This window comes from Salmo salar, chromosome ssa13 (assembly GCF_905237065.1).
Source record: "Salmo salar chromosome ssa13, Ssal_v3.1, whole genome shotgun sequence".
NCBI lineage: Eukaryota > Metazoa > Chordata > Actinopteri > Salmoniformes > Salmonidae > Salmo > Salmo salar.
This window is the reverse complement of record NC_059454.1, coordinates 94,302,560-94,330,285: the sequence shown is the minus strand read 5'-3', so window position 1 is coordinate 94,330,285 and position 27,726 is coordinate 94,302,560. Positions and strand designations below refer to the sequence as shown.

Sequence of the window (27,726 nt, the reverse complement as noted above, 5' to 3'; positions counted from 1 at the left end):
CCATATGCTGGTGCAGTTGGCCCTGGGTTCCTCCTAATGCAAGACAATGCTAGACCTCATGTGGCTGGAGTGTGTCAGCAGTTCCTGCAAGAGGAAGGCATTGATGCTATGGACTGGCCCGCCCGTTCCCCAGACCTGAATCCAATTGAGCACATCTGGGACATCATGTCTCGCTCCATCCACCAACGCCACGTTGCACCACAGACTGTCCAGGAGTTGGCGGATGCTTTAGTCCAGGTCTGGGAGGAGATCCCTCAGGAAACCATCCGCCACCTCATCAGGAGCATGCCCAGGAGTTGTAGGGAGGTCATACAGGCACGTGGAGGCCACACACACTACTGAGCCTCATTCTGACTTGTTTTAAGGACATTACATCAACGTTGGATCAGCCTGTAGTGTGGTTTTCCACTTTAATTTTGAGTGTGACTCCAAATCCAGACCTCCATGGGTTGATAAATTGGATTTCCATTGATTATTTATGTGTGATTTTGTTGTCAGCACATTCAACTATGTAAAGAAAAAAGTATTTAATAAGATTATTTCTTTCATTCAGATCTAGGATGTGTTGTTTAAGTGTTCCCTTTATTTTTTTGAGCAGTATATAATCACACACAATATAAATGAAAGCAAAAAAACTATTATTTTTACAGTACGGTGTATGTATGGTGTCCTTGCCTGAACTCTGTAAATACGATACTGTATTACCATGGTGTTAATACAGGCTATCAGTCAATTAACCTACCCCTTACAGTATCACCGCCTGGTACGGCAACTAGAACGTCCGCAACTGCAGGGCTCTCCAGAGGGTGGTGCGGTCTGCACAACGCATCACCGGGGGCACACTGCCTGCCTTTCCAGGACACCTACAGCACCCGATGTCACAGGAAGGCCAAAAATATCATCAAGGACATCAACCTTCCGAGCCACAGCCTGTTCACCCCGCTACCAGCCAGAAGGCGAGGTCAGTACAGGTGCATCAAAGCTGGGACCGAAAGACTGAAAAACAGCTTCTATCTCAAGGCCATCAGACTATTATATAGCCATCACTAGCCGGCTACCACCCGTTTACTCAACCCTGCACCTTAGAGGCTGCTGCCCTACATACATAGACATGGAATCACTGGTCACTTTAATAATGGAACACTAGCCACTTCAATAATGTTTATTCTACTGTATTTTTCTACTGTATTTTACTGTATTTTTGTCAATGCCACTCCGACATAGCTCATCCTCATATTTATAAATTAATTAATTCCATTCTTTTACTTTTAGATTTGTGTGTATTGTTGTGAATTGTTAGATACTACTGCTATGTTGAAGCTAGGAACACAATCATTTCGCTACACCCGCAATAACATCTGCTAAATATGTCTATGTGACTGTCGTGTCTTTGGCTATGCCGGATTAAGTGATATGACATGCTATTCTATAAAATCCTTTCTCTGTAATTAATATTACCTGATTAAGCTAATCATGTAAATGTAATTAACTAGAAAGTCGGGGCACCACGAAAGAGTGTTTATAGAGCTGTTATCTTCCGAATAAACTCTTAAAGACCTAGTAATATTTTACATCAGTAGCAGTCAATATTAATCATCACCTTATTTCAGTCTCATCTGAAAGTTGTAAATTCTTGGTTATCTTCACGAACCCTGGCTAAAAAGTTGAATCAGCAATACAAAATTGGGTTTAATTATTTATTTACTAAATACCTAACTAATCACACAGAAATATATATACACAGAATGCAAAAGATGTCATACAGAAAACGGCCCTGGGGGACAGAACCTGTATGACGGCTGGTTACACAAAGAGAGGGGGTTGGGCTTGAATGAAAGAGCGTGAAGACTGAGGAACAAAGGGAGAAGCTAAGCTTTCGTAAATGCAGTATAGTATTGAAGTTTGTAAGAAGTTTAGAAGTATAGAAGTATAGAAGAAGTTTGGAACCACCTAAACTCTTCCTAGAGGTGGCCGCCCGGCCAAACTGAGCAATCTGTGGAGAAGGGCCTTGGTCAAGGAGGTGACCAAGAACCCAATGATCACTCTGACAGAGCTTCAGAGTTCTTCTGTGGAGATGGGAGAATCTTCCAGAAGTACAACCAGCTCTGTAGCACTTCACCAATCAGGCCTTTATGGTAGAGTGGCCAGATGGAAGCCACTCCTCAATAAAAGGCACCTGACAGCCCGCTTGGAGTTTGCCAAAAGGCACCTAAAGACTCTGAGACCATGAGAAACACGATTCTCTGGACTGATGAAACCAAAATTGAACTCTTTGGCCTGAATGCCCTGCGTCACATCTGGAGGAAGCCTGGCACCATCCCTACGGTGAAGCATGGTGGTGGCAGCATCATGCTGTGGGGATTTTTTTCAGTGTCAGGGACTGGGAGACTAGATCGAGGGAAAGATGAGCGGAACAAAGTACAGAGAGATGCTCGCTGAAAACCTGCTCCAGAGCACTCAGGACCTCAGACTGGGGTGAAGGTTCACCTTCCAACACGACAACGACCATAAGCACACAGCCAAGACAACGCAGGAGTGGCTTCGGGACAAGTCTCTGAATGTCCTTGAGTGGCCCCGGACTGGAGATACCTGAAAATAGCTGTACAGTGACGCTCCCCATCCAACTTGACAGAGCTTGAGAGGATCTGCAAGAAGAATGGGAGAAACTCCCCAAATACTGGTGTGCCAATTTTGTAGCTTCATACCCCAGAAGACTCGAGGCTGTAATTGCTGCCATAGGTGCTTCAACAAAGTAAAAGGTCTGAATACTTATGTAAATGTGATATTTCAGTTTTTATTTTTAATACATTTGTAAAACATTCTAAAACCCCGTTTTTGCTTTGTCATTATGGGGTATTGTGTGTATAAAACCATTTAATTAATTTTAGAATAAGGCTGTAACGTAACAAAATGTGAGGAAAGTCAAGGGGTCTGAATACTTTCCGAATGCACTGTCTCATTCAGACCAGACTCAAATTGAAATAGTGTACATGATAAGTTGATAAAAGTTTGATTTAAGGTGGATCTTCTGAAACAACACTTGTCTAAGGCTGTTACTTAAGGTTTAACACTGTTGTTTTAATAAATGTAACTACATGTCATCTAAAATGTAATCTACGCAGTGCTGTAAAGTACTTAAGTAAAAATACTTAAGTAGTTTTTTTGGGTATCTGTACTTAACTTTACCATTATATTTTTTGACAACTTTTAGTTTTACTCCACTACATTCCTAAAGAAAATGATGTACGTTTTACTCCTTAGAATTTCCCTGACAGCCCGCAATTGGCTCAGCTTTGTCAGAGTTAGGGGAGGGTTGAGTTGGGTCAGTCAGGAGTTGATGGACAGTCAGAAGAGAAAATGAAATGGTAGGAGGGACATCCCAGCATCAAGTGGTTTCAGATTTCACATCCTACATCAGACATGTGCAAAAAATGGGAACCAGGGCTTTCGCTCAATGCAAGCCATTTCGATCTAAGGTGTCCACAGTTTATAAGCTTATCAGTTTATTGGTTAAAAAGCAAAAATGCCAGTCTGAACCGGTACCAGAATCACGCAGGTCGCCTAAACAGGGGACTTTACATCTAAGAGGTGTTAAAAGCATTTTGAGAAAAGGGCTTTCTCCCCGGTGCACAAAGGAATAAACCCCACCCTTTTCCACAATTTATGTTCTTAAAATATTATTTTAAACCTAACTCTAACCTTAACCACACTGCTAACCTTATGCCTAACCCTAAACTTATATTAAGACCAAAAAGCACATGTTGACTTTTTGGCTGTGCAATCTGACTTTTTGGCTATGGAAGCTAGTGGACTCAACCCAGTGCTTGCTTCTCAGTCAGACACAGCAGAGCAGAGATACTTCCTGTCAACACTGTTCACTCACAATGTTTATTTTTATTTTTATAAACAGACAGTAATGTACTATTTTCAAGGCAATGCAGTATGAGTTTGAAGATTTGATTCTGTCTCAGTGGTTTTTCTAAATCTCAAATGTGTCATGTTAAATATATTGTCTTCCTTAATTAATCCACTGTCATTGTTGAAATGTTAGCGCTGTGTCAAGATATCAAACATTTAAAGACACAACTCTTACACTGTAAAATGTGGCACTTTTAAAAGTTTTTGACACTGACAATCAAACTTAGACCTAGGGCTGAGTTGTTACCTTTCTATCAGTTCAGAGACAAGGGTCTTGTGCAACAGTAGATCACCTTTCATCATATTTCCGAATTCTTTGAAGAAGAGTAGCCCGAAGGTAGTATACAAATCTCTTATCAGCTGCACTGCCTCAGATAAAAGTGTCTTGCTTAATCCATTGTTAATTAACTTTGTCTCTGTTTTAGGCCTACCTCATACCTGCAGATTATACACATATTCATCTTTATACTTTCTGTGGTGATCTTTTAAACTTCAAGACACTTGTATTTTTGTTTCCCATTAGTTCTATCATAGACAAGCAAACAGACAATTAATGGCCAGATTGTTCTTTATGCTGTGTCAGAGATGTACAGCACACCATCCAATCCGGTTCCTTGGGCACTCAAAGTTGACATCTAAGACATTGTCAACTCAACTGTCCTTGAAAATGTTTCCAGTTGTAGACACAGATATGGACTGTTTTGTTTTTGTGCAATTAGAAATATAATGTCTGTCCTATGTAGCCACGGACACACGGACACACGGACACACAGACACACAGACACACAGACACACACACACACACACACACACACACACACACACACACACACACACACACACACACACACACACACACACACACACACACACACACACACACACACACACACACACACACACACACACACTTCATTGACGAGGAAATGACTAAGCAACTACAGTTCAGTATGTCTTTGTTCTACTTTAACTATAGATGCTCCGGGTGTATGAACAATGGTTGGCGAAGAAACATCACTAGAGGAAGTGTACTGCAGACAACCTTTATAAAAGATGAAGAAAGTCAATTGCAACTTCTATAACTGTTGCAACTGCTTATGAACGATTGAAGGGGACAAATGTTAATTGCTGTTAGACACAAAAACATGTCAGATGACCTGGTACTCAGAAAGATAATAATAACTGGGGTGGTGCTTATATTTGTCCTGTTACACACAAGAGTGTAATGAAAACATTTTCTTTGCATATTTAAACTCCCAGGGGCTCCATTGTACAGCACCTCTGGAGCAATTAGGGTTAAGTGCCTTGCTCAAGGGCACAGCAACACATTTTTCAAATTGTCAGCTCCAGCATTTCAACCAGCGACCTTTCAGTTACTGGCCCAACGATCTAACCTCGAGGCTACCTGCCACCAGTATAGAGTGTGAGGTTAACTGTTCAAACAAGGTATAGGGACTATGTGGGGTGTATGAGAAACTTGTGGTCATCAACCCTCTTCCCAACTTCTGAGTTGAAGATGACAGACACATAGAAACTAAGAGTGTACAAAACATTCACAGTATCTTTCTCTCACTGTTTTATCTGATGACAATAACAGTACAACTAAAATCTCACGGGGAGGCTAGCTGGCATTATACCTCATAAGAAACTGATAGCAATACACAAATAGGCAGGTAGCCTGGTGGTTAGAGCATTGGGTCAGTAAGTGAAAGGTTGCTAGATTGAATCCCTGAGCTGACAAGGTTGTGCTGTTGTGCTGCCCCTGAACAAGGCAGTTAACCCACTGTTCCTAGGCTGTCATTGTAAATAAGAATTTGTTCTTAACTGACTTGCCAGGTTAAATAAAAAAATAAAAAATAGTGTGGGGCGGTAGTATATGCATTTATTCCTAAGGAGAGAACAGGAAGGATAACAGTCCAACGTTTGGAAGAAGAAGATAAGAGACACATTTGAATACCCATGGGACACAGCTCCTTCTCTGACCGACCCTATTACCATGGCCATCCGTTAGCCTTTAAGTAAAAAAATATATAGAATAGTCTGAATGAATTGTCCAGGCTGTCGGGGGGATGGGGTATTCTTTTTTCCTTTTTTTGTTGAGAATACCAATTATTTTAATTGGTCCAGTATAAAAACTACTAAGCAGAATACAAATTGGCAGCTGAAGATGTTTCAGCTGAATATCTGTTTTCAAAGCAAGCTGCTGTTTTCAAAGCAAGCTGGAACAATTGAAGCAAGGTGACATATTTTAAGTTGCAATGCCTCAAGAGTATGTGACATAGGTGTGTGTGTGTGTGTGTGTGTGTGTGTGTGTGTGTGTGTGTGTGTGTGTGTGTGTGTGTGTGTGTGTGTGTGTGTGTGTGTGTGTGTGTGTGTGTGTGTGTGTGTGGTGAATAATAATAATAATAATAAAAAAGCAATTATTGTAACCTGTGTTGTATCACCTGAAATTCATTTAGACTTTCTCTTCACTACTGCCAAATGTGTTAGTCTTCCCTGTGGCTCAGTTGGTAGAGCATGGTGTGTGCAACGCCAGGGTTGTGGGTTTGATTCCCATGGGGGGCCAGTACAAATAAAAATGAAATGTATGCATTCACTTCTGTAAGTTGCTCTGGATAAGAGTGTCTGCTAAATGACTAAAATGTGTAAATGTTACTTAATTGCTAACGAAATATTACAAATTGAGAAAAGTGAACAAAAATAATATGAAAAGATCAAGCTAACTACCTCTAGGGTACAATTTTGCCATGGAAATATTATAGTTAAGATGTGAAATAGTAAATCAAACCTCACACACTGTATTTGCCTCTAGGTAATTCATATCATGTAAATTATTAATGTAGTTTTCTGTACTCACCTGAATAAAAACAGCAGAGAAAGCATTCTATTCAAATGAAAAAGTTATATTGCTTTTTCTCTTCTTCCAACTCTCTCACTGAAAGTATTTTCAAAACATGGTGGTGTCCAAATGTCATCTTCCCAGGGCTCATATCCAGACCCATTGTCACGTCCTGACCCTTGTAAGATGTCATTTTCTATAGTAGAGTGGTCAGGGCGTGACGGGGTGTTTTTGGGTGGTTTTCTTGTTTTCTGTTTCTATGTTGTTTTTCTAGGTTTCTATTTCTATGTTGGGGTTGTTGGGATGATCTCCAATTAGAGGCAGCCGGTTCTCGTTGTCTCTAATTGGAGATCATATTTATGAAAGGGGTTTTGCCATTTGGTTTTGTGGGTTGTTATTTTGAGTAGTGTGTTTTCTCTCTGCGTCACGGTTTGTTTTGTTATTTCAAGTATTTGGTGTATTGCATTACGTTTCACGGATTAATAAAGATGTGGAACTACAAACACGCTGCGCCTTGGTCCGATCCTTTAAACAGCCATGACACCCATTAACTTGTGGTTGATTTTGCATAGCGAGTAGAGCAAAAGCACACTGACAAATCTTCAATTTTACATGTCAGCTGGGTGTCTCTCCACAACATGCTCTTAGACGTCCCTGTGTTCAGTGCTGTAGCAGAATTCACTGACTATTCTCACGCTGTCATGACATACTCTTGAATAAATAATGCAGTCTGAAGGAGAAAAAAAAACTTGTTTGACATTTTTACTGCATTAGGCGCTAGTAACAAGCATTTCGCTGCACCTGCTATAACATCTGCTAAACTATGAACGCGACCAATAAACATTGATTTGATTTAAAAACGAAGGTATGATGTCACCTGAAAATGTAAGTGTTAAAGAGAGTGCAGCACAGAGGAACATGAGGTGATATAACAGAGACTAGGATCAAATTGTTATAAATGTAATGCATAGTGTAATGTTCTAAATCATATTCATGATAACCTTTGGTTGGCATTAGGACAGAACTCAATTTAAGTGTAAATGAACTTTATAATCTTTCACCTAAGAGGCATTTTTGTAAATGTTTGGGGTTGGGGAGTAACAGATTACATGTAATCTGTTACATTTAAGGGATGTCACGCCCTGACCTTAGAGATCCCTTTTATTCTCTATTTGGTTAGGTCAGGGTGTGACTAGGGTGGGCAATCTATGTTTTCTATTTCTTTGTTGGCCGGGTATGGTTCTCAATCAGAGGCAGCTGTCTATCGTTGTCTCTGATTGGGGATCATACTTAGGCAGCCTTATTCCACCTTTAGTTTGTGGGATCTTGTTTTTGTACTGTTGCTTTCCAGCCCTACAGAACTGTTGTGTTTTTTGTATTTGTTGTTTTTTCGGTGTCATCAATAAAAGTAAGATATACGCCTATCACGCTGCACCTTGGTCCGATCCTTCCATCGACGAACGTAACAGAAGATCCCACCACAAACGGAACAAGCAGCGTGGCCAGGAGGAGCAGACATCCTGGACATGAGAGGATATCTTGGACGGAAAGGGATCCTGGACGTGGGAAGAGATCCGGGCAGGAATGGATCGCCTTCCATGGGAGCAGACGGAGGCAGCGAGGGAGGATCAACAGCGACTCCGAAGTTCATGACCACGACGAAAGCCCGAGACGCAGCCACAATTTTTTTGTGGGGGGAGGGGCACACGGGGTAGTTGGTGGAGCCAGGATTCAGACCAGAGCCAAATCCCCGCTTTAAGGAGCGTGTGACCGTTCAGGCACCATGTTATGCGGTGATACGCACTGTCTCCAGTGCGCATTCACAGCACGGTGCGCTCGGTGCCAGCTCCTCGCACTTGCAGTGTGAAAATGAGCATCCAGCCAGGACGGGTTGTGCCGGCTCAGCGCTCCTGGTCTCAAGTACGCCTCCTCGGTCCAGGATATCCTGCGCCGGCCCTACGCACTCTGTCGCCAGTGAGCCTTCACAGCCCAGTGCGTCCTGTGCCAGCGCCCCGCACTTGCCGGGCTAAAGTGAGCATCCAGCCAGGACGGGTTGTGCCAGCTCTACGCTCCAGACCTCCAGTGCGCCTCCACGGCCCAGGATATCCTGCGCCGGCTCTACGCACTGTGTCGCCAGTGCGCCTTCACAGCCCACTGCGTCCTGTGCCAGCGCCCCGCACTTGCCGGGCTAAAGTGAGCATCCAGCCAGGACGGGTTGTGCCAGCTCTACACTCCAGACCTCCAGTGCGCCTTCACGGCCCAGTATATCCTGTGCCGGCTCCACGCACGAAGCCTCCAGGGATGATCCATGGCCCGAAGCCTCCAGTGATCATCCATGGCCCGAAGCCTCCAGTGATGATCCATGGCACAAAGCCTCCAGTGATGATCCGTGGCCCGGCGCCTCCATTGAAGATCCATGGCCCGGAGCCTCCAGCGACGGTCTGCGTCCAGAGCCTCCAGCGACGGTCTGCGGTCCAGAGCCTCCAGTGACGGTCTGCGGTCCAGAGCCTCCAGCGACGGTCTGCGGTCCAGAGCCTCCAGCGGCGGTCGGCGGTCCAGAGCCTCCAGCGACGGTCGGCGGTCCAGAGCCTCCAGCGACGGTCGGTGGTCCAGAGCCTCCAGCGACGGTCGGCGGTCCAGAGCCTCCAGCGATGGTCGGCGGTCCAGAGCCTCCAGCGGTGGTCCAGCGCCTCCAGCGGCGGTCCAGCGCCTCCAGCGGCGGTCCAGAGCCTCCAGCGGTGGTCCAGAGCCTCCAGCGGGGGTTCCCAGTCCGGAACCTTCTGCGACGATCTAAGGTCCGGAGTCTCCAGCGGCGGTCCAGAGCCTACAGCGACGGTCAGTGGTCCAGAGCCTCCAGCGGTGGTCCAAAGCCTCCAGCGTTGGTCCAGAGCATCCAGCGTTGGTCCAGAGCCTCCAGTGGCGGTCCAGAGCCTCCAGCAGCAGTCGGCGGTCCAGAGCCTCCAGCGGGGGTTCCCAGTCCGGAACCTTCTGCGACGATCTATGGTCTGGAGTCTCCGGCGACGATCCACGGTCTGGTTCCTCCGGCGATGATCCACGGTCCGGAGCTTCCGGCGACGATCCCCGCACCAGAGTCGCCACGAAGATGGCGGATCCGCGAGCGGAGCAGGGTCTACGTCCCGCACCGGAGCTGCCACCGAGGCTAGATGCCCCCCCGGACCCTCCCCTATAGAGTCAGGTTTTGCGGCCGGAGTCCGCACCTTCGGGGGCGGGTACTGTCACGCCCTGACCTTAGATCCCTTTTATTCTCTATTTGGTTAGGTCAGGGTGTGACTAGGGTGGGCAATCTACGCCTACCACGCTGCACCTTGGTCCGATCCTTCCATCGACGAACGTAACAAGGGATTACAAAAAACCGGTAACTGTAATCCATTACATTACCAGCAAAAATATTGTAATCAGATTACAGATAGTTTTGAAAAACTAGATTACTTTTAAATTGAGAAAGGATGTCTGCGGAAAAAAATCTTTGACACTTCTCTGATTTCTCAATGACATTCAAATCAGCATTGAAAAAAAGGGCAATTTTAAGTTTGTTCCACCTGAGCGAGTCTGACCACAAGTCAAAGACCACTACGATGACACACAAAATGTGTTTGATGGATCGCGGGAAAAGAACAGGAAAAGGCTTTTGTAGGCTACAGTCCAAGCTATGTCTTCCAATGGTACGACTGCTGTCAGCATCCAAAGATTATCCAACTTGAGTAAATGCTTGGAGATATGAATGAAAGCAGTGGTTTAGTCTACGGCAATACGGATATCACTTATTATTGATATCCAGTGGCGGATTTAGGTATAGGCGACATGGGCAGCCACCCGGGGTGGCATCTTGCCGGGGGCGGCACGTGGTGCCCGCACAAAAAAAATTGGAATGGTGACATTTGCCCAATCGGTTTCTATCGCTCATTTGCATGTCACGTCAATGATATCATGTCACCATGTGGGACTGTGGGTCAATTAACCCTGTCGGAGCAGGCGCCCTGATTCTAGTTTGTGAGCTAGGCAGGCTACTGACTGGGAAGGTCTCCCACTCCGAAGTACGAGATGGGGAGGGGGGTGGGGGTAGGTTGACCTCAGGTCTCCCCACTGGAAGCCCGAGGTAGGGTAGGCGGGGGAATCTATCAAATAGCGCACCTCTAACTTTGTACAGTACTAATGCAATTAGTCAAATCAGTCACAGTACGAAATTATACCAAATAAACCACAATTCATTCATAATACCGTGAATATATAGTTTCACAGACATATTGCTGCATTTTTTTTCTGGTTTGTGCGAAATCGTGAAGAATAATATAAAACCAGTCTGCACACCACCAAGGTGAATTACTTTAGTCTTGACTCTTGGTTGACAGTGTTGGGGGATGGGTAATGTATTGATGCTCGAGTGCCTAATCAACACATATTTGTTCCTATTTGTCTTTGTTACTTCTTTTTGATATTTTTTAGTGTATATATATTTTTTGATATTTGTATAGTTTTAAATTATTTGTGTTGTTCCAAATGTCTGAATAAAAATGACAGTTAGTACAGAATGGTGTTTTTTGGGGGGGGGGGGTTCGCCCAGGGAGCCATACAAGCTAGAACCGCCGCTGACTACATACAGTAGTGCACTGATGTGAATCACACTGCTGCTCTCTCATTTAACTATTTGCACATTACTGATTGTGGTTGTTGTGGATGGCTGTTCACAAATCAAAATGTGTTTTTGAACACAATAATTGTTGAATTAAAGAAGTTTAAGCTGCCTGTCAATCATTGTTTTTGACACCAGTGGACAGCCAGTGAAAAAACGCGCTCTTGCAACAGCTGCATAGTGCGGTTCCAAGCCTATGGAATAAAAATGGGGCTTTTCATGCTCTATCTAATTCATGCTGATCGAAATAATAATGGACTCATGCTCAAACTTGCACACTTTTGATAGACTTAAAAGAGCAATCCATAATTGCTACATACATTTTTAGACTTATATATATTATATATATATATATATATATATATATATATATACTGCTCAAAAAAATAAAGGGAACACTTAAACAACACATCCTAGATCTGAATGAAAGAAATAATCTTATTAAATACTTTTTTCTTTACATAGTTGAATGTGCTGACAACAAAATCACACAAAAATAATCAATGGAAATCCAATTTATCAACCCATGGAGGTCTGGATTTGGAGTCACACTCAAAATTAAAGTGGAAAACCACACTACAAGCTGATCCAACTTTGATGTAATGTCCTTAAAACAAGTCAAAATGAGGCTCAGTAGTGTGTGTGGCCTCCACGTGCCTGTATGACCTCCCTACAATGCCTTGGCATGCTCCTGATGAGGTGGCGGATGGTCTCCTGAGGGATCTCCTCCCAGACCTGGACTAAAGCATCCGCCAACTCCTGGACAGTCTGTGGTACAATGTGGCGTTGGTGGATGGAGCGAGACATGATGTCCCAGATGTGCTCAATTGGATTCAGGTCTGGGGAACGGGCAGGCCAGTCCATAGCATCAATGCCTTCCTCTTGCAGGAACTGCTGACACACTCCAGCCACATGAGGTCTAGCATTGTCTTGCATTAGGAGGAACCCAGGGCCAACCGCACCAGCATATGGTCTCACAAGGGGTCTGAGGATCTAATCTCGGTACCTAATGGCAGTCAGGCTACCTCTGGCGAGCACATGGAGGGCTGTGCGGCCCCCCAAAGAAATGCCACCCCACACCATGACTGACTCACCTCCAAACCGGTCATGCTGGAGGATGTTGCAGCCAGCAGAACGTTCTCCACGGCGTCTCCAGACTCTGTCACGTCTGTCACGTGCTCAGTGTGAACCTGCTTTCATCTGTGAAGAGCACAGGGCGCCAGTGGCGAATTTGCCAATCTTGGTGTTCTCTGGCAAATGCCAAACGTTCTGCACGGTGTTGGGCTGTAAGCACAACCCCCACCTGTGGATGTCGGGCCCTCATACCACCCTCATGGAGTCTGTTTCTGACCGTTTGAGCAGACACATGGACATTTGTGGCCTGCTGGAGGTCATTTTGCAGGGCTCTGGCAGTGCTCCTCCTGCTCCTCCTTGCACAAAGGCGGAGGTAGCGGTCCTGCTGCTGGGTTGTTGCCCTCCTACGGCCTCCTCCACGTCTCCTAATGTACTGGCCTGTCTCCTGGTAGCGCCTCCATGCTCTGGACACTACGCTGACAGACACAGCAAACCTTCTTGCCACAGCTCGCATTGATGTGCCATCCTGGATGAGCTGCACTACCTGAGCCACTTGTGTGGGTTGTAGACTCCGTCTCATGCTACCACTAGAGTGAAAGCACCGCCAGCATTCAAAAGTGACCAAAACATCAGCCAGGAAGCATAGGAACTGAGAAGGGGTCTGTGGTCACCACCTGCAGAACCACTCCTTTATTGGGGGTGTCTTGCTTATTGCCTATAATTTCCACCTGTTGTCTATTCCATTTGCACAACAGCATGTGAAATTTATTGTCAATCAGTGTTGCTTCCTAAGTGGACAGTTTGATTTCACAGAAGTGTGATTGACTTGGAGTTACATTGTGTTGTTTAAGTGTTCCCTTTATTTTTTTGAGCAGTGTATATATATGTATGTATATATATGTATGTATATATATATATGTATATATATGTATGTATATGTATGTATGTATATATGTACATATATATATATACTTATATATATATATACATATATACATACATATACACATATATATACATATATATAATATATAAGTCTAAAAAAAAAAAAATTATATATATATATATATATATATATACATTTATTCTTGAAGAATATAACTTACAAATCCCTCTTGAGCTTAGATCAACTGTCACACTCCATGAGGACCCAAAATATAAGCTTGTTTTATTCCAATGTTTGTAAACATTATAAATGTAAACAAGCACTGTATAGCCTCATAACATGGTTAAAACAATACTTTTTATATCATGGATGGTCAGTCCTATTAATCTGAAAGTGGTTACTTTTCTCCAGGCCCATCTCTCAGCTTTTTACCAAAACAGAGGCGGTACAATCGTTTTGTTATTGTTTCATTTGTGGATTTGCCCTCTAAACAGCTGCATATTATCAAGATATCAAAGTGTCACCAACAAAAAGGTAAACAATAGGCCTCTAGCAAATGCAGCATTTGGCATTCTTTTTTCACATGTAAATAGCACTTTTCAGTAGTGCTCAAAGCATGCCATTCCATGAGCGCAGCATTTATTTTTCAACTTGAATCAATGAGCCCAATCAGTCCTCCATAACAACAAAATCACAAACAACAGAGTAGGGCTGGCTAATAAGTCCTTAATTTTGGGGTCATGCTCATGTAAAACAACTTGGCTAATCTATACTTACATATTTCCAAGTCCTATTCTTGAAGATCAAGGGGTATAACATTTATTGGAAGGACTGGAATACTGATAGACTTTGTATTTTAATGTAAAGATTAATCGTATTATTTAATCGTATTATTATATGTAGTAGAAAGCGATGGGTTAGAAGAAGCCTACTGTACATAACCAACCCATAAAGTAAAATGTGACATCCATATATGGCCAGCTATGTAAACTTTAACATTGATGTATCCTGCAATAGATGACATTCAATTGGTAACATACATGTTTGTCTTCTTCTAATGCCTCTTAAGGGGAAAGTAATGTAATTACGTTACTGAGTTTGGGTAATCCAAAAGTTACGTTACTGATTACAATTTTGGACAGGTAACTGTAACAGATTACATCTACAAAGTAACCTACCCAACCCTGTGTACACTTACAGTTTGTGTCACAGTAAAGGCCTTATGTCTCCACAGGTGACAAGGGGCTTTATGCAAGTAAGAGCGCCAAAGCCCTTATTCTGGGTCTAATGATGTGAGACCCTCAATAAGTATTGTGGTAAAAATAAGAAAATAAAAATGATTTCCTACTAAGCAGAATACAAATTGATTCGACTGAGTATGTGTATTCAAAGCAAGCTAGTACAATTGAAGGAAAGTGACTTATTTTAAGTTGCAATGCCTCAAGAGTATGTGACAGAGGTTGGCAGGTGACAGTGACAGAAAAGAGGATTGCTGGATGTGAACTATTGTTAGAGCCCATTCTGAAGAGGAGATGGTAAACGATAACAAACATGCCTTCAAGTGAGACACTCACACCTACACAATACACAAAGTGTTTGTGTGTGTGTGTGTGTGTGTGTGTGTGTGTGTGTGTGTGTGTGTGTGTGTGTGTGTGTGTGTGTGTGTGTGTGTGTGTGTGAGAAAGCAAAAGAGATGTGGGGGTCTTGATATGGACTTTGGACATGTGGACATACCATCGAGGAGCAGGTCTCATGCATGTTTTTGTCCCCGGGGCTAAATCAAAGCTTTTTATTCAGAGGTGAATATAACCACACTGTGCCGCTCAAAGGTTTTACCAGCAAAGCACAGTTCTCTGTTAACCCATAAGTTAACCTTTCGCTTTCTTTTATTTGAAAAACAACTGCTTTCTTCTTCTTCAACTCTTACTTTTCATCACTGCTCAAAGTACAACAGAAAGGACAAACCACCCATAGCCATGGGAAGTAGGGGTGCTGAGGGTGCTGCAGCACCCCTGAAAAATCGTGATATAAAATATATATACAGTGCATTCGGAGCGTGTTCTACAGTTTGTTAGATCACAGTCTTATTAGAAAATGTATTAAATTAATAATGAGGGTAAATGAGCAAGACAAAATACTTATGTGCTTTTGAACGGGGTATGAATCAACTGTTTCCAGTGAGTATCAAGAATGGTCCACCACCCAAAGGACATCTAGCCAACTTGACACAACTGTGGAAAGTATTGGAGTCAACATGGGCCAGCATCCCTGTAGAACTCTTTGACACCTTGTCAATATTAGGAAGGTGTTCCTAATGGTTTGTATAGACAATATGGACAGATATGAATAGATAAGGTGTGTACAGCTGTAGTTATATAGGATGAGCCATGACAGACGACAGTATATTCATAAACAGTGGGTAAAACAGTATGTAAACATTATTAAAGTGACCAGTGTTCAATGACTCTATTTACAGTGCATTCAGGAAGTATTCAGACCCATTACATTTTTGCACATTTTGCTACATTATAGCCTTATTCTAAAATGTATTAAATCTTTTTTTTGTATTAATTTAAAAAAAATGTCTAAGCAGTCTACACACAATACCCCATGACAAAGTGAAAACAGTTTTTTTGAAAATGTACAAATGTATAAAAAACTAAAACAGAAATACCTTATTTACATAAGTATTCAGACCCTTTGCTATGAGACTCGAAATTGATCTCAGGTGCATCCTGTTTCTATTGATCAAATCAAATCAAATGTATTTATATAGCCCTTCCTACATCAGCTGATATCTCAAAGTGCTGTACAGAAGCCCAGCCTAAAACCCCAAACAGCAAGTAATGCAGGTGTAGAAGCACGGTGGCTAGGAAAAACTCCCTAGAAAGGCCAAAACCTAGGAAGAAACCTAGAGAGGAACCAGGCTATGAGGGGTGGCCAGTCCTCTTATAGCTGTGCCGGGTGGACATTATAACAGAACATGGCCAAGATGTTCAAATGTTCATAAATGACCAGCATGGTCAAATAATAATAATCACAGTAGTTGTCGAGGGTGCAACAAGTCAGCACCTCAAGAGTAAATGTCAGTTGGCTTTTCATAGCCGATCTTTGAGAGTATCTCTACCGCTCCTGCTGTCTCTAGAGAGTTGAAAACAGCAGGTCTGGGACAGTAGCAAGTCCGGTGAACAGGTCAGGGTTCCATAGCCGCAGTCAGAACAGTTGAAACTGGACCAGCAGCACGGCCAGGTGGACTGGGGACAGCAAGGAGTCATCATGCCAGGTAGTCCTGAGGCATGGTCCTAGGGCTCAGGTCCTCCGAGAGAGAGAAAGAAAGAAAGAGAGAATTAGAGAGAGCATACTTAAATTCACACAGGACACCGGATAAGACAGGAGAAATACTCCAGATATAACAGACTGACCCTAGCCCCCGACACAAACTACTGCAGCATAAATACTGGAAGCTGAGACAGGAGGGGTCAGGAGACACTGTGGCCCCATCCGATGATACCCTCGGACAGGGCCAAACAGGCAGGATATAACCCCACCCACTTTGCCAAAGCACAGCCCCCACACCACTAGAGGGATATCTTCAACCACCAACTTACCATCCTGAGACAAGGCCGAGTATAGCCCACAAAGATCTCGGCCACGGCACAACCAAAGGGGTGGCGCCAACCCAGACAGGAAGACCACGTCAGTTACTCAACCCACTCAAGTGACGCACCCCTCCTAGGGACGGCATGGAAGAACACCAGTAAGCCAGTGACTCAGCCCCTGTAATAGGGTTAGAGACAGAGAATTTAGCAGACGCTCTTATCCAGAGCGACTTACAGTAGTGAATGCATACATTTCATACATTTTTTTCCCCGTACTGGTCCCCCGTGGGAATTGAACCCACAACCCTGGCATTGCAAACACACATGCTCTACCAACTGAGCCCCACAAAAACCAAGCCATGAGGTTGAAGGAATTGTCCGTAGAGCTCAGAGACTGGGGTTGTGTCGAAGCAAAGATCTGGGGAAGGGTACCAACAAATTTCTGCAGCATTGAAGGTACCCAAGAACACAGTGCTCTCTATCATTCTTAAATGGAAGAAGTTTGGAACCACCAAGACTCTTCCTAGAGCTGGCTGCCCAGCCAAACTGAGAAATCAGTGGAGAAGGGCCTTGGTCAAGGAGGTGACCAAGAACCCGAAGGTTCCAGAGTTCCTCTGTGGAGATGGGAGAACATTCCAGAAGGACAACCATCTCTGCAGCACTCCACCAATCAGGCCTTTATGGTAGTGGCCAGACGGAAGCCACTCCTCAGTAAAAGGCACACGACAGCCCGCTTGGAGTTTGCCAAACGATACCTAAAGGACTCTTAGACCAGGTGGTGGTGGTGGCAGTATCATGCTGTGGGTGTGTTTTATCAGCAGCAGAGACTGCGAGACTGGTCAGGATCGAGGGAAAGATGAATGGAGCAAAGTACAGAGAGATCCTTGATGAAAACCTGCTCCAGAGCACTCAGGACCTCAGACTGGGGCGAAGGTTCATCTTCCAGCAGGACAATGACCCTAAGCACACAGCCAAGACAATGTAGGAGTGGCTTCGGGACAAGTCTCTGAATGTCGTTGAGTTGCCCAGCCAGAGCCTGGACTTTAACCCGATCGGACATCTCTGGAGAGACCTGAAAATAGCTGTGCAGTGACATTTCCCATCCAACCTGACAGAGCTTGAGAGGATCTGCAGAGAAGAATGGGAGAAACTCCCCAAATACAGTTGTGCCAAGCTTGTAACGTCATACCCAAGAAGACTCAAGGCTGTATTCGCTGCCAAAGATACTTCAACAAAGTACTGAGTAAAGAGTCTGAATACTTATGTAAATGTGATATTTCATACATTTGCAAAAATGTCTAAAAACCTGTTTTTGCTTTGTCTTTATGGGGTATTGTGTTTAGATTGAGGATTTTAACTTGTTTTTTTTGCCCATTTTAGAATAAAGCTGTAACGTGACAAAATGTGAAAAAGTCAAGTGGTCTGAATACTTTCCGAATGCAGTGTATATATATAATTATTTTTTTTATAAATATTTTTTCACAAAAGTAGTGCACTGGGCCTTTACTTGTATTAATGGCTATACCTTTGTAGCAGGCCCCCCAAAAATGTGCAGCATCTCTACTTTGGCAAAAACGGTAGTTGTGTAATTAAGAATAATATCTTGCAGGATGCAATAGTTTGAATTGCAAGAGTTATTGTCTTGTCACTTTCTCTGCGATTGTCATTCTAATGGAATCCATAATGAACAAAACTCTCTCCTCAAACATTTACAACAAAAGGTGCAAAGTTATGGGCAAAGACACAAAACATCCACATCAAATTAAATATTTTTCTTGATCAAATAACATTGAAAACAACCACCTTTTCTGCAGTATTAATTTACCATCATTACAAACCACTTAATGTAAATGTATATTACTGTATTGTACATTGGCTGGTCATCTAGGTTTGGTACCTGTAGACTTTCCATCACCATAAAGAAAAACATGCACAATACAGTAATTGAGTAGGGCTACAATGAGACATCAAGTGGTTTGTGATGATGTGATGTGATGATGTGGCTCAGTTGGTAGAGCATGGTGCTTGCAACGCTAAGGTTGTGGGTATAATTCCCACAGGGGGCCAGTACAAAAAAAGATGAAAATATATGCATTCACTACTGTAAGTAGTATTTAGTAAAAGGAATGAATAGACCACTTCATTTTTCAATAAGCTGCATTTGCATAGTATTTCAAGAAACTGGAAAACCTATATCAAGCAAATATTTTTATATTCCACAAATATTATCAGATTAACTGTTTTGTACAGATAATTATCAGACTCAAGTTACAAATGCTGGTAAACACTCAAATAGATGTCTTATTTTTTTAAATCACAAAAGTAGTGCACTGGGCCTTTACTAGTCTATATTGGTGGACCAATAGACTTCTTCAGCGTGGGCAAATATTTGTTTTCTGCATCGCAGCACCCCCAACTCTAAACTACTTCCTGCTGCTATGAAACCACCAATATAAAAATAATGGATACATTTTTATAAAGCGTTGAATCATTTAACATGGAATATCTTAAAGAAGATTAAAACGTCCTTTGATGGTATTTTATAGTTGTCAGCGTTTGATATCTTCCCTTTTCAAGGCTGTACGACTACTATCAAATTTCTAAATCCTTTCAAAACCTTGCCATCCAGTTTTCTTAAAATCTACTGATCACTTTATCTCATTATATGCAGACGATATTTTACTCTATCTAGGCAATGTATATTAACCGCTCCCAAACGCTTTAAAGAGCATAGATAAATGCTGCTTCATCTCAAGAAAAGTTATAAAAGGAATCTTAACAAGTAAGCCCTACTGCTTCTCAAGACGCAGATGGACGGGATTTCCTTAGATAAAACCGCCAGAAACATTAACAGAACAGTCAAATCAATTCAATCGGACCTCAGTAGATGGAATAATATCACAGTTGCTTTAACCGGCACAATATCTATTGTCAAAATGAATACGCCACCGCAAAATGTCTGAAATTCAATACATGCCATAGATAATTTAGCCTTCAGGTATCAACAGTTTTTAAAACAAATTATTAAATTAAATATTGAATTTCGCCTGAATACCACATTCATAAATGGCTAAAAAGACAGTCAAAAAATAAATAAATAGGTTTTGAAGTGTCTGTCCAATATCTAGGAAATGTTTGGGTTTTCTTGGACACATATTTAACCCTTTATTTTGTTGGCACAAAACTACCTCCATATTTCCATTCGTTTGTATGGATTACCTTCAGAAGGATTGTACCATCGTGTTCGTGAGAATCTCCCCTTTCCATAGTGGGGTCATATTAGTTTGTAGCTCAAACGGTTCATACGCTACAGACAGAAGTTGCCATATCAGCTTTACCGACTTCAGACGAGTCCCGAGACACGTGTTGGAGACGTAGAGGAGGGCGACGTGCCTGGTAAAACATGAGGAGGATAAAGATAATTATTGTTTTATTATCTCACTTCATCAAATCAATCAACTACATTATATGTAGTAATCCCTTTTGCATCAACATTTGTCAAAAAGTGGTTTACAGTTGATGATTGAGATAACATTTTTATTTATAATCAAAATAAATGTATGTAATGTACTGGAAAGCCTAACTGGAAGGCATGGCTCTCACACAACTGCAGATCACGTGGCAGTGGAATTGAAGCCACAAACTTAAGTTTACCTCAAACGTTTTGCAGGTGATATGGAGCTCTCCAGGATTAACGACAGAGTAATACAATTATGGGTCTATGATATAATGCATGAACTCAAATGGTTTATGACTCCATTTTCGTTCCATTAAAGATGTACTGCAGCGGGGAGAAGAGATTTGGATAGATCCATTTGATTTGGATAGATCCATTGTCGCTCATGTAAGCAAACTACCTAAAACCAGCACTGCGGACAGCGCCATAAGTGCACATGCGTAAAAAGGCAGATTGTCCAATCCCTGCGGAGATGTTTAAATAAGACACGTCCAAGGTAGATCCTTTCAAGTCATACCCCACTTAACACACAGAGGAAGGGTCCCTTCATTTCCTCATGATGATATAACCGTTCACACAATATTAATGCTTTTACGCATTATGTTTCGTTGATAAAACATGAATAATTTAGTTTTTTTATTCAAAACTTGATAATGGATACACGTATGAAAACATGTTTACTTTTGTTAGTTGCCATCTGGGATCGCGATTCGACCATTTCAAAGCGGATTTGGCATCTCGTAGGTTGTTGTGTGTGTTTCAGCAAGACGCAACAAGAACACTACCCATAACATTGTGAGAGAGACCAAGCTGCAGCAGGTGCGTCTCTACACTTGGGATACCCATAACATCCGAAGCAACTGTCAGGACATGAGATGGATTTTCTGAGCGGCAGCAGTGCGGGGCTGAGGTCGGAGATGCATGGGGAACAAACCGAGGAAGGTTCAGGATTATATCCTGTTTCTGACTTGAACTTCTCTTTCATGCTTAACGAAACGAACCAGTCCTTTGGAGAGTACGCTCACTTGTCTGATTTGGAGAAAAGTGATTTATTCGGGGATGGATCCGCCGTCCTGAGAATAATCATCTCTGTGATTTACTCTGTGGTTTGTACCTTGGGGTTGATAGGAAACATCCTTGTCTTATACCTCATGAAGTCTAAACAAGTATGGAAGAAATCGTCCATTGACCTTTTCGTGACGAGTTTAGCGTTGACTGATTTCCAGTTTGTATTAACTCTTCCTTTTTGGGCAGTGGAGAACGCTTTGGACTTCACCTGGCTTTTTGGAAAAGCCATGTGCAAGATAGTGTCTTACGTGACAGCGATGAATATGTACGCAAGTGTGTTTTTCCTGACTTCTATGAGTGTGGCACGGTACTGGTCGGTTGCATCGGCTCTCAAGAGCAGGCGGCGCCGTCACCGCTGCTGCTCCGCGCGCTTTATGAGCATTGTCATATGGGTTGCTGCTATTTCCGCAGCTTTGCCCCATGCGGTGTTCTCCACAACGGCGACTGTCTCCAACGAGGAACTGTGCCTTGTTAAATTTCCAGACACTGTTGACGCACAATTCTGGCTTGGACTTTACCATAGCCAAAAAGTACTGATCGGGTTTCTAATCCCGCTGGGGATCATCTCCGTCTGCTACCTGCTGCTTTTGCGCTTCATCACATCCAGGAATGTGAACACCTCCAGCGCAAAGAGACGCTCCAAAGTGACAAGATCTGTGACTATAGTGGTTCTGTCATTCTTCCTCTGTTGGTTGCCGAACCAGGCACTAACGGCGTGGGGGATTCTCATAAAACTCAACGTTGTGCATTTCAGTTGGGCATATTACACCACGCAGGCATATGTATTCCCAGTGTCTGTCTGTTTGGCGCACTCTAACAGCTGTCTAAACCCCATATTGTATTGTCTAATGAGAAGAGAGTTCAGAAAGGCTTTGAAAAAACTTTTTTGGCAAATAACTTATCCATCCGTGACCAACATGAGACCATTTACGGCGACGACCAAGCCAGAGCAAGACGAGCATGGACACGCGTTGGTACCGTTGGTACCGTTAAGTCCGGCAGAGCCAGCTTTGGTTTTCTATCCACCTGGTGTTGTCATTTACAATGTGAGAAACAATATGCTCCCGAACAGTACGTAGCCTGTCTTAATACATGTAGCCTACCAAGCTGTCAACGGTGCCAAGTCGACGTGTTTGCATGTATTAATGTGTTGATCGATTTATTAATTAATTAAATATGTAAACATGTATTTATTTATTTCTATCAACACTATTTTTGTCAATTTTACGCATCAGTGAGAAGTGACATGCCCTGGACTGATTGAAGCCAAAACTTGCCTAGACAGATTCAGAAATGTGTTGTAGAGACCTTTTCCAATGCCACTCAATCGTGTTACAACTGAATAAAGGGCATTTCCCTCTTCGAAATGTATTTCATAGATGCACATCATTCATGTGTAAAACCAATCAGTCGGTTAATTTTATGTAAATTGTGGGCTTTAATGTATATGTGTGGCACATCAAAATAAAGACCTGGATCATCTTGACATACACAGCTTGATAGATTACAACTGTGATGTGGTAAATAAATCTTACACATGCTCCTTGGTTTTACATTACTTGCACTGCCTTTTTACAATTACTGTGATATATCTAACCGGTAGGGAATGTATTCAGTTGTGCAGAATCTATTTAAGTTGTGCAAAGATGTTATAAGTCAGTAATTGAACTGGAAACAAACAGTGGGCTATCTTAGCCTTTTCTCTCCCCCCACATTTATTTGAATGTCCTGTCCTTCAATGTCTTTCAGAGTTCAATTTAGAGGTGCAGTGTGTGAGATAGTTATTTCACATCACTTGTAATCAGCACTATTATAAGAGCATACACCAGCAGTTAGTCCTTTATTCTGAGCTAATTGTTTCTAGGAAAATTGGCATGCCAGAGGTGTGCAGTGACCTGTAAAATTGCTTATCCTCTCTAGGCTAGGCGGGACGAATTCGTCCCACCTACGTAACAGCCACTGCTATCCTGTGGCGCGATTTTCAAAACCTTAAAAATCCTATTACTTCAATTTCTCAAACATATGACTATTTTACAGCCATTTAAAGACAAGACTCTCGTTAATCTAACCACACTGTCCGATTTCAAAAAGGCTTTACAACGAAAGCAAAACATTAGATTATGTCAGCAGAGTACCAAGCCAGAAATAATCAGACACCCATTTTTCAAGCCAGCATATAATGTCACCAAAACCCAGAAGACAGCTAAATGCAGCACTCACCTTTGATGATCTTCATCAGATGACAACCCTAGGACATTATGTTATACAATACATGCATGTTTTGTTCAATCAAGTTCATATTTATATCAAAAACCAGCTTTTTACATTAGCATGTGACGTTCAGAACTAGCATACCCCCCGCAAACTTCCGGGGAATTCGCTAACATTTTACTAAATTACTCACGATAAACGTTCACAAAAAGAATAACAATTATTTTAAGAATTATAGATACAGACCTCCTCTATGCACTCGATATGTCCGATTTTAAAATAGCTTTTTGGTGAAAGCACATTTTGCAATATTCTAAGTACATAGCCCAGGCATCACGGGCTCGCTATTTAGACACCCGGCAAGTTTAGCACTCACCATAATCATATTTACTATTATAAAAGTTTCATTACCTTTTGTTGTCTTCTTCAGAATACACACCCAGGACTGCTACTTCAATAACAAATGTTGGTTTGGTCCAAAATAATCCATCGTTATATCCGAATAGCGGCGTTTTGTTCGTGCGTTCCAGACACTATCCGAAATAGTAAAGAAGTGTCACGCGCATGGCGCAATTCGTGACAATAAAATTGTAAGTATTCCATTACCGTACTTCGAAGCATGTCAACCGCTGTGTAAAATCAATTTTTACGAAATTTTTCTCGTAGAAAAGCGATAATATTCCGACAGGGAATCTCCTTTTCGGCAAACAGAGGAAAAAAATCCCAAAGGCGGGGGCGGTCGGGGTCACGCGCATAAGCCAGTGTCCCTTGATCGGCCACTTGAGAAAGGCGATAATGTGTTTCAGCCTGGGGCTGGAATGACGACATTCTGTTTTTTCCCGGGCTCTGAGCGCCTATGGACGACGTGGGAAGTGTCACGTTAGAGCAGAGATCCTTAGTAAATGATAGAGATGGAAAAGAAGTTCAACAAATGGTCAGACAGGCCACTTCCTGTAAAGGAATCTCTCAGGTTTTGACCTGCCATTTGAGTTCTGTTATACTCACAGACACCATTCAAACAGTTTTAGAAAATTTAGGGTGTTTTCTATCCATATGTAATAAGTATATGCATATTCTAGTTACTGGGTAGGAGTGGTAACCAGATTAAATCGGGTATGTTTTTTATCCAGCCGTGTCAATGCTGCCCCCTAGCCCTAAAAGGTGGGGGGTTGACAGACACCTACTCACTCTGCACCAACTATAAAGAGCACTGCAAGGGGCACATCATTGACAATAACCCTCAGGGCAGACCGCATGACATACTGCATCTCTGTGCATGCATACCATGCAATAAACTGCACAATACATGCTTCTGTGTAAATCTCTTTCAGAGGTGTTAAACTTCTTAATTTTTATTAATTACATTTCGATTTATGTGCTTGGCAGAATTCATCTGGAGCCACTTGGTTCACGGATTAGTCTTTAATAGATGGATTGATGTTGGAGAGTAGTCAGGTTAAAAGCCTCGCCTGAGGGCACAACATTAGAATGTCTCATATGTTTTCATCAAGACCTTTTTGAGAACATCGACACCGGAAGAGAGGGAGGTGGAATGGAAATCATTGATCTGCACACAGCTAGTTCTGCCTTGCTCAGTAACATATACAGTTGAAGTCGGATGTCTGCATACACTTAGGATGGTGTCATTCAGGGGCGGAAATCCCGGGGGGGACGGGGGGGACACGACCCCCCCATCCTGGGAAAAATATGATTTGTCCCCCCCAATATATCACTGAAACATAACTATGTAATTTAAATAATATTAATAATACGCAATGAAAGCAATTGTGCTGATTATAGACACTTAATAGCGCGTTTTTAAGTTTCAAAAGATTGCGACCCCCCCACTCTTTGCCTCACAATGGTTTGATCCACTGCTAGTTCCTTAGCTTGCTAGGTAGCAGAGAGGTCGTATCTACTGTCTGAAAGGTACTCAATGCACATAACTGACATGAGGTTAATCCAGTCAATCGCGCACACACACTAGCTGAATATGCAGAGCTAGCGCGCAAATATTAACTATTAAGCTAGCTAGTACCTATTCCATTTATGTAGCGTCGTCAAAGATGGAATCTTTGCTATCGTCAATTTATTCCAAGATCAGCATGCAGATGATGTAAGTTAGTGCTTCAAAGTCCCTGTGATAAGGTTAGCGATAAACTGAAATCCAAACTGAACAGAACTACACTCTCTTCTACCATTGTCTTAAATATATTTAATGGTCTCGTTGCAAAAGCTAAATTGTCGCAAGGGAACTTTTATTTATTTATTTTATTTCACCTTTATTTAACCCGGGTAGCAAAGATTATAGCAAACACCACTGAAACTGAATTGGTGCTCGCTAGCTTTGCAAATTCAGCTATTGTTGGAAGCCAGCCAATATGAAACAAACTATTAAAATTACAAAAGGTTGCAGCATATGTTGTGTAAATGGTGAACTCATACAGCTGTCAACTCTTGTCATTTTAATCCGTTTCACATTTGCTAGCTACCTTTTAGATCGAAGCCCAAATAGAATGATAAAAGATAAGATGATAGAAGCCCATCTCCTACTGTAAATAACCTACACACTGTGTGTGTGTGTAGCCAGCCAGCCAGGTAGAAAAATGGCAGAAAAAATAAAAGACGGACATCAGAGTATTTTTCAGTACACCAAAACGCAAAGTAAGAACCCTAGTAGCCTAATATGTCAAAGACTAGTTGATAAAATGTTCATAAGAACGAAATGAAATTCTAATGGAAATGTTTCACAATGATGTCATTAGGCAGAGCAGGCAACAGATGGCACACAGACAGCAGAGTTGGGGACAGATATGCAGGGACAGACTGGCAGAGACAGGGAGTCTCAGGTAAGTTTGTTGAGTCTTTGTTTGGCAACATTATGAAAGGTTCTCAATTTTTTTAACTTGTAAAACAGGAACATAATTGGAAAATGCCATGGATATCCCCACTCTCAACTTAAACTGGTGACTGAACTAAGATTTGTTAAAGGCAATGGTATTGCTGTTGTGATTAGTTGGGTAGTTTTGGGTACCGGTAGTTAGGAGTACGGCAAACACCTTATTTCTTTGGTTCCTCAATATACATTTACCATATTACAATGTAGGCTATGTGTTACAGCACTACTTTTGGTGTCCCCCTCAGGAATTGCTCTTGAGAAAATTTCATGTAATTGTCCCCTCCAAAGTTGATATCAGATTTTCGCCCCTGGTGTCATTAAAACTCGTTTTTCAACCACTCCACAAATGTCTTGTTAACAAACTATAGTTATGACAAGTCGGTTAGGACATCTACTTTGTTCACGACACAAGTAATTTTTTCAACATTTGTTTACAGACAGATTATTTCACTTATATTTCACTGTATCACAATTCCAGTGGGTCAGAAGTTTACATACACTAAGTTGACTGTGCCTTTAGACAGCTTGGAAAATTGCAGAAAATTATGTCATGGCTTTAGAAGCTTCTGATAGGCTAATTGACATCATTTGAGTCAATTGGAGGTGTATCTGTGAATGTATTTCAAGGCCTACCTTCAAACTCATGTATGTATTTGGCTAAGGTGTACATAAACTTCCGACTTCAACTGTATAATGCAGCTTTTGAAGCCATTCACAAAACCCTTCAAAGGCTTTAAAGAATAGAGGGAGACCAGGTTTAAGGGTCTTCGTAAATATCTTTATTAAAAGAGATTATTCTACATATCTGATGAAGAGGGCGATGAACAGACAACCAAGTAGAGACATTGTTGATGTGAAGAGGACCACCACAATTACACTTCTTGCCATGTTGACCAACAGCCCAGTCCCGCCCCTACGATGTCTGAGCCAGCTGCACAATCCACGCCGGTGCCTCGATCCTGTCCAGCAGGATTACCTTTCCCCAGGTTCCTCTGCACCTGGTGGGAGGATGGAAGACGTGCCATTTGTATACGTATAATGTCACAAGAGGAAAGAATTCATTTCAGAAATTCCATAAGAAACACTCTCACACTCAAGTGTGCACACAAATATGCACACACGCA

General features: G+C 42.3%; 1 protein-coding gene across 1 annotated transcript; it reads left to right on the top strand.

Moving 5' to 3' along the window:
- The first annotated feature begins 21,299 nt into the window (after window positions 1–21,299).
- On the top strand, window positions 21,300–22,629 carry LOC106568242 (relaxin-3 receptor 1-like). The gene has a single exon (XM_014138415.2). The coding sequence runs from the start codon at window positions 21,300–21,302 to the stop codon at window positions 22,569–22,571; it is 1,272 nt and encodes a 423-aa protein (XP_013993890.2). The 3' UTR covers window positions 22,572–22,629.
- Window positions 22,630–27,726: the final 5,097 nt, after the last annotated feature.

Excerpts from the sequence above, each read along its gene's own strand:
- LOC106568242 (XM_014138415.2), top strand. The coding sequence starts at position 21,300 with ATGGATTTTCTGAGCGGCAGCAGTGCGGGGCTGAGGTCGGAGATGCAT.